The sequence below is a fragment of the Oryzias latipes genome, chromosome 22, assembly GCF_002234675.1.
Source record: "Oryzias latipes chromosome 22, ASM223467v1".
NCBI lineage: Eukaryota > Metazoa > Chordata > Actinopteri > Beloniformes > Adrianichthyidae > Oryzias > Oryzias latipes.
Window position 1 is genome coordinate 14352944 of NC_019880.2, and position 9814 is coordinate 14362757.

The window sequence follows — 9814 nt, forward strand, 5'->3', positions numbered from 1 at the left end:
GAAGCTTTCTTGCTATTTATTTAAAGAAATACAAATAAGTAATGTCAGCTTTCCAGGTAGGAGATGAATTAAACTCTACAAGTAGGTCGTTGAAAAATGTCTGTGTCAACCTTTCGTTTTTTTTTCCCTTTGTGTTTTGTTTTAATTCATCAAAAAGACAAATGTCTGGTCTCGTTCGCAGCAGAAACAGCAGCGGTCCTCCACGTAGACATGTAAACCTGGACGCCCCGAACCTCCTCCCAGGCAGTTCCTATCTCCCTTATCTGCCATGTTTTGTGCAAAAGACTCCCAGGAGTTTTCTGAGAAGAAACTTGATTTATAGGCGTGAGACACACTGGCAGCCTCTGAGCTCGCCGTCTGAGCGAAATCATATCTGGAACATTTCATATTGGAAAAAGATGGTGGAGCAGACAAACAAAGTAAATAGATTGTTTTTGCCTTGTTTGGACAGGGAGCGGGGTTGTTTGCTTTATATCGCAACACTCCAACTTCTAAAATAAATCACGCGAGCGCATAAAGAAGAGGGTGAAAGACACCGGACACAAGAAAATGAAACCTATAAACAATTATGAAGCTGATTGCTTTGGACAGCATCATAAGTCAGCGAATGGCTCTGAGCCGCTCTGCTTCATGTTACTGTTTCCAAGCCAAAAGAATGACTGAGAGAAAGTTGCTCCCCTCCTTTGTTGAATCCCTCCTTCACTGGGTCGTAATATTTCTAGTGGCTGAAATGTGCGTCTGCGCACCTCCCTGTGTCTGAGTGACACCACTGTAATGAAGGTGTTGAACTCATGGGTGAATATTGATCAAAAGGCCCCTGCAGCCGACAGCCCCCTTCAAAGTTAATGAAGTATTCCTTTAATTTCATCTAAAGGGGGGTTGGCTGGCCGACTGGCACTAGGTAGAGCTGAGAACGGGGAGGGAGAATAGTCTATTGCGGGCTCCCACAGAGCCACCTCATAAAAGTGACACGCTGTTGATGAATTTGGGCGTCAGCGGGCTCTCCAGGCTTTGGGTGGGCTCTACATCTGTGCTGGATCAGGGGTCCTCGGACAAACGGTAGCGGTGGCAAGAATAATGCAAGATGATAAAGGCAACACAATTGTGAAGGACGCCCCCACCACCATTAGCACAGGTTGTTAATCACATGAGCTGTATGTGTAGTTTGTGATTTAATCTGTGATTTAACTTTATGACAAATACCCCCAAACTAAACCAGCATGTTATTAACAAGCTATAAAACAAAGGCTAAATCTTAGTTTGAAAAAAATCAAAATTTACCATTTCAACCACTTAGATTTTATGTTTTTAAATCTTTTAATACTGTATGATATTTCTATTTATTATTGTATACAAATAACACAGAAGAAATGCTTTGAGATTGACTTAAAAGGTTTTATTAGATGTCATTTTCTTCTACTCTTTTAGAACTTCTATAAGAACCAGTGTTTCTGAATAATGAATGAATAAAATATAATACATGTAAAGTAAATAAATGTTAAATATTAGGATCGTTTCACTTCCACAGTAAATAATGAGCAAAAGTTAACTCAAGCTAACAAAACAAAAAAAGAATGTGTTAACGAAATTGTATTTATTTTTAGGGTTAAATTAAAGCTTTAGCCACTTTGTTTTCTCTTTTTATCGATTGCAAATATTAAGAGTTGCAATATATGTGTCATTTTCAACTTTAGGAGCTCAGGAACACAAAATACTAACTGACTTGCAAATGAAAATGTTTGCAGTGAAGATAATCTGTTCATGTAAAAAATAAAGCATGTTAATTTGAAAACATGTCACCTTTTCAGGGTCTAAGCTCATTTACGATGCTCTGGGATCATATGGAAACCTTGATTCTGGTCTGAGGATTTACATTTTTTTAGTGACTGATGGATGCACTAATGAGTAGAATTTATACACATGACAACTATGAATTTACACAAATGGCGATTAATTATTTCAAAATATAATAACCTTTCTTTTCGATAGCTCAATTTTTACTAAAAGATGACGATTTTGAAATAAAATGATGCAGTTAAGTCAGCTGTTGCTAGGCAACTTAAAAAAACTCACTTTAAACTGAAAAAAATGTTTGTTTGTTTTAAGTGCAGTAAACTGGTCTCAGTGTTCACAGGACCAGCACTCTATCTTATGACTTTTACTAAGATTATTTTCATTATAAACTATTTTTTCCTTTGAATAAACATTGTCTGAGTTGTTTCATTACAGTATATAAAAGTTTTTTTTTTCAAATTTTCCTTTTTTTTAATAAAAGAAACCAAAATGTTGAACTGTTGCGGCAATCTAAACTTGAGAAATAACTTTCCTTTTCAACATTTTTCTTTTATTTTGGATTAAGAAACGAAATGTGAAACAGTTTAAATGAAGCAACTCCTTTGCTTCAAGCTTTGTTTTAATATGAATCTTCTCTTTGTTGATTTCACTTCCTGTTTGATCTTCACTTGACCTTTTTGGTAACATGCAGACCTAATTTGTCTGCTTTGTGTTTTGGTTCCAGTGAGGATTTCCAGTTCTGTCCTCAGTTCTGTCTCATTAAGTTTCCTTCCCTCTCATCACGCTCAATTTCACCTGGCCCATGTGCCCTTTGTACAGTTGCTGTACAGTCAGGGTTTTGCTGCTGTGAGCTGGTCTTGCTGTTTCTTGCGGTTCCTGTGCGATGAAAAGAGGTTCTGATTTGTGCCAGTGCCGAACCAGCCAACAACTTGCAGTTTACGTCTGTAATCTTTTTACTGGGGAAACAAAGGAATGCAGAGTTGCTTGTCCAAATATTTCTTGGATTCTCACGGCTGCTCATGGTTTTGGAATGTGTGTTTTTTTTTTTATATATGCCTGTCAGTAAGGAATGCTGGCGGTGGATGCTGTACTAAACCCTCGCACGGCAATGGCATCATAGCAGAGATTATAAAAGTGTAGTTGTTGGTGTGGAAGTGCATGAGTCTGCCAATTTACTCACGCTATCAGAAAGGTATTGCATTTCTCTTTTGTGATGATTCAGCTGTCTGCTCATATGAGTGGAGGTCAACAAGAAAAACTTGGTGCTTGATTTGTGCATACTTCACCCTCATGAGCTGCAGCGATGAGGACCTGTTGCTCATGCCTGACCAGACCAGCTGCAGCAAAGCTACCTGGCACGATATGTGGGTTGAGTCCCTGAGTCATGTTCTGGACAGTGTTGAATGATCTACAGCGGTAGATCTCTGGGAAAATGGAAAGCAGGCTCATGCAGAATTTTCTTTTTTTTTCTTTTTTTTGCCCCGACTTGTAGGTGGCTGTCTGGGCACCGTTTCCCTCTGCATGAACATGTCTTCGATTAGCGCTGCAGAAAACCACCTAGCATCCAGAGGTCAGAGCCCTCTCTGGGTGTCAGTGGGACAGCGCATCCCGTGAATCATGGCCGCATTTTATCAAGTCTCTGACAGGCACAGCAAGGAAATGTCTTTCATGTTTGGGTTAGCGGCGGGAATCTGAAGCAGCGGGCTGCTTTTCATAACTTCAGCGCGCCGCTGAGAGCCTGCTGAAGAGTTCAGATTTGGTTACAATCGAATTAGACGACAAGCTGCTTTACAGCAGTGCAACAGGAAATCTGTGTATTTACACGCTGGGTTTGTCTTGGGCACGCTCAACTTTTTGGGGAGGATGTTCTTCTAGCTGTGCGTTCCGCTGTTGTGTAAGTCAGAAGCAGATTTAGTTTTGGAGGAGCTGCTCCCTGTAGTCACCCGCCTGCAGCCTCTAGAGGTCAATGTGATAATGAAGTCGCCACTACTGGCTCTCCCTTGTGGGCCAGCGGGGTGGAAGCTCTTCTTCTGGGTCTTTTTCTCCAAACTTTTGTTGCCAGTTGTATCTATTTTTAACATGTTGATCCTGACCTGACACAAGTGAATCAATAAAAGCTTCATCCTCCCTCCGCTGTGCTTCACTCAAACAGTTTCCAAAGCGTGGTGGACTACTTTGGCGTAAAGCCGAAAGGTGGGGAAAAAGAAGTGACCCCGAGCTACGTCTTCATGCTCTGGTTCGAGTTCTGCAACGATTTCAAGAATGCCTGGATACGACACAGCAAGAACATCTCCAAGGAGAGGTGAGGCAGATTATTGCGCAGCATTCGCTTTCAGCTCTCCTTCTGGGGGATTTGCTTTATGTACGAGGAGGAGCATCGCTGGGCTTTCTTAGGTTCTTCAGATACAAAATCAGATTGATTTTTTTTATTGGGGATTGAAGCTCGACCACTCATGAACTCCTTTGTTTTAATGCTTGGGTCATCATTTCTCCTTTTTCTTTCTCCCTTGAGTGTCAAATGTGCAAAACAAAGCCGTTCCTTATGGTCAAACTACATTTCCTATCTTTGTCAGCTCTGGGTAGGTGCTTAACACCTCTGGACATCATGTCAAATTAGCACTAAGTGTACAAAGGTGATGTGCAGATGCTGGGCTGTAATTAAGGCAAAGAGGGAGGCCATCAAAGAGGGGGCAGATGGGAGTAGCTGAGGCTATGCTTCTGTTTCTGAAGAACTGGGGTCTGGATTTATGATGTTTCCTCTGACCTGAGGCGTCATGTTGTGGGGGGAAGGCATTCCACTGTGAGGCTGCAGATCCTCCTGGCGGCCGCCAGGCTTTAATGGCGAGTGGACAGGGGCCTGTAGCAGTTAAGAGGCTGCGCATCAGTGGAGGACTGATGAACATTGTAATGACGCTTGACATGCAATTAGAAGAGAAGGAGAACAGCATTTTGCAAAAAAAAGTGCAAGAATAAAAAAGAAATATGAGAGAAAAGCAGAAAATAGTTGCTGTGAAGTGCTGCCTTTGTGGCTCTACCTCATCCTACAAAGATGAAAGCTTGACAATAAATTTCCTCAAGCGGAATCCCACACATTTCAACGCTTCCTGGAGGAAACCTGAAATGGATGTTCTCAGCTGTGCCATGAATCCAGCGTGCTCTAGGTGTAAGTGGGATCTTGTCTCGTGTTACTCCCAGCTGATTGTACTTAAGTACAATTAAGTTTATTTTAAATACTGTTGGCACGCTCATAAAACACAAGTGTTTTTTTTTAAAGGAGGCCTCATTATCTCATCAGCTCGCTATCATTCTCTGCTCCTCACTTAAGAGGCTTTCACTGACTGTAGACTGCATGTGTGTGCTGGACCCTAGGGAGAAACTTAAATGACAAGACACTATGATGAGAGGTTTCCCTTGTAGCTTTTCATTCATGTTCTTTATTTTGCTAAATGGTCTGCTAACACAAATCACCTCAGTTTTTGTATTGTTGTTTTTTTTCCTTTTAGGCTAAAGGAAGCTCAGGAAAACATCAAGAAGATCACAGCAGATAAGACAGTAGAAACCAAAAAGATCAACGCCAACAGTTTGGTAATGAGGCATAAAAATTCAGGCGAGAAATTGAATTTCCTTGAAGCACCAATATTGTCTTTACTGATTTGTATTTTTTTGTGGATTTTGCCAACAGAAAGAGAGGCTGCGGCAGAAAGAAGCCAGCATCTCCTCCAGCTGAGTGAAAGAAGAGCTCTACCCCAATCCGTCTGCGTTTACCACCTGCCACACAATATAACACAATAAATGCTCGCTGGACTTGTTGAAGTTTCTCTTTTCCCCTCTAAAAGGCACCAGACACCCCTCCCTTACGTGGCAGCACCTCCATGTCGAGGGCTTTTCTTTTCAACCCCTGCCGCGAGGCTGCATGGCTGACACAGCCGGAATGATGGGAGTCTTAAAGGTCAAAGGTTGACCTCATTCATCCAGCATGGCGTGACCCCTCAGTGCCCAGCTTGTCAAAGGTCTCTGGGGTTTAGTGGGATTCTCACCAGTGCCAGCTGACAAGTCAACAAGACTCCTGGTGCACTGTCAAAAACCGCCTGAAATTTTTTCCAATTTGTTTTTTGTCCTGAACCTCATCAGCACAAAACGAAAATACTCCGACACGTTCAAAGTGTTGAGCGACCGGTGCTGTTGTAGGAACAGATGTGGCTTCCTGGCAAAGTCTCCTGAGAGGAAAATCCCTGTTGACAAAACAGATCTCTCACTCCTGGCAGGAAGTTAGCTCTATCCCAGCATCCCTTGCTGTAGCAAATAGCTTTTCATTTCACCGCGGCTCATTAAAAGTCTTGTAAATATGTCATGCTGCAAAAATCAGCAGGAACTTTGCAGCTTTGGGGAGTAAGACAAATGAACTGCGCTTTGCTGCAGATGAAGACGCACCGAGCAGGAATCCCTTCAGACAAGCTTATGGGCTATCCTGTGGAGGTTTTGGCTGTGCCATGTGTGGTTCTGCACCAAAGCAGAACCTGGCATCGGCCCTGGAGTTTCTCAAATGCGTAATTTGGTTCTAAAAACAGCAGATTACAGGGGGTTTGGCCATATCTTTATATGAAGAAAAGGTTATATCTGCAGTATTTTGCACTTCCCTGCTTATATAGCACGCTATAAATCACATTATGGTCTTGTACTTTTTTACACCTGTTTTCCTATGCAAGAATTTTCTGTAAAATAAAAAAAATCCTGTTAGATTATTTTAAAGAACATGTAATAAAATTGTGTTTTATGTATGTATGTGTTGATTTGACAAGACTCCTGTGTCATTTAAGTTTATGTAAAAAATAGTAATAAGTTGAAACCAAAAACCTTTAGTTCTGTTCTACCTTGAGTTGTACTGCTGCTTGGTCGTCTAATCAGGTGAGATACATATTTTCACATGGGTTGTGATTTGAAAGCTGTGAATATTTGAAGTGGGGAAAAAAGTGATTCAGAAAGAGTTTCTGCTTCTAGGAGTAACATGGCTGCTTTTAGGTAGTAGGGTTTCACATTTCCACCTCAAGCCATGTTAGTTGTAATACCTCAGATTTACCATTTATAAGATGATCCATCAAACCGTGTCTTAATACATATTTTTATCCTGCATTTGGTGCCATTTGTTTTCTATGATAGACTTTACTAATATATATAATCTGTCTTTCAGAAAAGGTACAAGTTGAGCTGATACTGGACAATGGACTGTAGTCTTTCACTGTGCATGTCCCTCCATGTAACTGACTGGCTCTCAATTAGGTGCTCTGTAATTCTTTTTTTATGTTTAAATGACAGAAATAAACTACTGGTAACAAGTCACTTGAGTGAAACTTTTTACATTTTTAAAGCTATATTTACCTCTAATTTATGTGTCCAAATAATATTTTTTACTAAGATGCTCAAAGTGTAAGTGAAACTTTTTTTACATTTTAAACACTTTGCAAATCTGCTCAATATATGGGATCAACTTTAATAGAAAAAGCTTTCTATACAGTGAGATAACTATTGGATGAAATTTACTTGCCTTATATCATTTTTATAAGTTCCATTTAAGGAAATTATGGCATAGTGCATTTTCAAATCACTTTAGAATTTAAAATATTTTGGGCATCAGATGTATAGAATAGTCAACTTTTGTTAGATTATATTGTGTAAATATGTATTATATGGTCACATTTTCATAAATCTGGAATGTTTTATACAAAAAACAGGATAATGTCACATTTCATTATATAAACTGCCACAATAAATAAGTTCCGCATCTTTTCATTAAATTAATAATGAAAAGCAGAAAAAACTGTTAAATCAAAGATCAACAGTTTATTTAGGGTTTGAAAAACCAGCACTGTACATATTCAGCATAAACTTACAGAAGAATCTCTATATATTTAGGAGTACGAGTATTTTTAGGAGTATATCCCAAGAAATGCAATAGAAATATGTTCGAAATTCACAGAAATCATTTAGGTTAACCTTACAAGATTCTTGAAATATCGAAATAATAAAAGAAAATCACATTTTTATTTTCAAATATTCATTCTTTAAAAATTCCACACAGTGGAAACATCCAGTTCTACAAATTTATGTGTAAAATATATAGGACTAAAAAAAACATTTCCCGTTCATAAAAAGTGTTCGGAGCAGTAAATAAAAAATAATACTAACAAGGATCAGTCATTTTTGTTGCATGAACAGAGGGAAGCATGTACAGAAGCCGTGCGTAAAAATGTGCCCATTCCAAGTCAGCGTCTCCATGCTGTGACGTTCAGCCTCTTGTGTTTTTTTGTCATGCGCATCTCTGCGTAGAGACAGCCGCGTGCCACGATGACGCTCTTTCATCCAAACACGCAGTCCAAGAGGAATAACGCGATTGTGCGTCTTTAATCCAGGTCTATGGAAATGCAGCGACACTGCTTGACGCGCATGATGCGTTTTCTCTTCCTGGGTGGCTGCTGGTCCGGACAGTTCAAGGTAAAAGTCATGGCGGTAAAACGTTTGGGCTTGCAGAACGAACAGGACTGGAAAGCCCCTTCCTCCTTGCGGATGTGCCGGGGGATGTAGAAGGAGTTGCACTGTCCGTAGCAGAAGCGGTTGATGATGGTGCGGCTGATGCAGCCCTCCTCGTGGATCGTCTGTTTGAGGGGCTGCGTCTTACACCAGTCCCGTTTCAAATACTGGCGCTCCGTCACATGTAACGCTTCCTGGCTGGACTCCAGCACCTCGTCAGCTGGTGAGGATGAGCCCGGCTTTTGTCGGGAGCCAGATCCTCCTGCCTGTGAAGGCTGCGGCTGCTGCTCCGATTCGTTCGGGTTGTTTTTGTCAGGATGAGGAATTGCCCCCTGTGAACCTCGGTTTCTTTTTGAATCCACGGGAGAGAACAACAAGCCAGTGATGAAAACCATCCCGCAGAAAATGCGCCACGAGAAAGCCATCCTTAGGAAAAAAGAAAGAACAAGGAATGATTTACCATGCATGCATCCTTAAAAATTTTATGAGACTAAGTAACGCTCCAACGTTTTTACGCAGCGTGAAAGCGCACCGTTTGTTTGTTTGTTTGTTTGTTTGTTTGTTTGTTTCCGGGAAATCGTGCAAAAACACAGGACAAATGTAACTTTTTTGTGTGTGTTGGAGACTGTTTTAAAGTATTTAAGTAAAACAGAAAATGTAAATAGAAGCTGTCATAAGCTGGAAGACTCGGTGGTAGTACAAATGCGCATTAAATAAAATCTAACCAAGCTGTTTTTAACCCAAATTTGAGTGTTTCCTTTAATTATTTCAAATTAAAATACTTTTAACGTTTAGAATAGTCTAAAATTACTCACCTGGGTGACTATCCACGCCTACAAAAAAGAGAGGATGATCTGATACTTTAAAATCCTCTACGTCACTTTTGGAGGTGATCGGCACCTACGGCAGTCGGCTGTACACTGGAGGGGCTGCGGGTGGGTGAAAGACTAAGCACTCCATAGACAGGGGCCAGGGGGTTTAATACAAATTGCTCCAGCGCCGGACTGTCTCCCTTTTAAATGTCTGCCAGCTGAGATGTGCACAACAGTTATTGGCTAAGCACGATGTGGAGAAAATCAAAACTATCCGCCCCCTCCTCACTTCCCTGAATCCCTGAATCCACTTTGAGATAGGCAACAGTCAGGGTGGGGTTGAGGGGCTCCAAGGCCCAAATTCGGAAACCCGGAAAAAAATGAGATTATTCATCCATTTTGCAACACAATTTCAGTTGAAACCTTCTTTAAAAAAGTAGCACACCTGTGACATGTGTGGCAATAAGATAACTGATGCTCAAATGAGTTATGAACATGTTCCCCAAGTGTTTAATCAAATTCCAATCACTTAATGATGACAAATATTTTTGGTTACACTTTTGTTGCGTCTCAATGACCTGAACTGAACTTCCTTTAAATAGCTGATGTTTTCAAACTAGTATTTAAATGATGGAATTTTGCACCCAAAATCATGGCCTGGGCATCACCACATCTTCTATTAG

The 9814-nt window shown here is 40.6% G+C and overlaps 2 protein-coding genes across 3 annotated transcripts in view; one reads left to right on the forward strand and one right to left on the reverse strand.

The window, feature by feature from the left end:
- fmn1 (formin 1) overlaps window positions 1-7131 on the forward strand; it is a 47208-nt gene extending 40077 nt beyond the window's left edge. For both annotated transcript variants that reach the window (XM_023951602.1, XM_023951603.1), the window contains 3 exons: window positions 3947-4096; window positions 5298-5379; window positions 5477-7131. In XM_023951602.1, the coding sequence (XP_023807370.1) occupies window positions 3947-4096; window positions 5298-5379; window positions 5477-5521 (277 nt within the window). In that variant the 3' untranslated portion in view covers window positions 5522-7131. The remainder of the gene's footprint in view (window positions 1-3946; window positions 4097-5297; window positions 5380-5476) is intronic.
- A 481-nt stretch (window positions 7132-7612) lies between these two features.
- On the reverse strand, window positions 7613-9372 carry LOC101170135 (gremlin-1-like). Its single transcript, XM_004082347.4, has 2 exons — window positions 9135-9372; window positions 7613-8745 (listed from the first exon to the last, which is right to left on the reverse strand). Exon 2 carries the CDS (start codon window positions 8742-8744, stop codon window positions 8193-8195), a length of 552 nt encoding a protein of 183 aa, XP_004082395.1. The 5' UTR covers window position 8745; window positions 9135-9372; the 3' UTR covers window positions 7613-8192.
- Window positions 9373-9814: the final 442 nt, after the last annotated feature.

Coding starts and splice junctions, on each gene's coding strand:
- LOC101170135 (XM_004082347.4), bottom strand. CDS start 8,744: ATGGCTTTCTCGTGGCGCATTTTCTGCGGGATGGTTTTCATCACTGGC.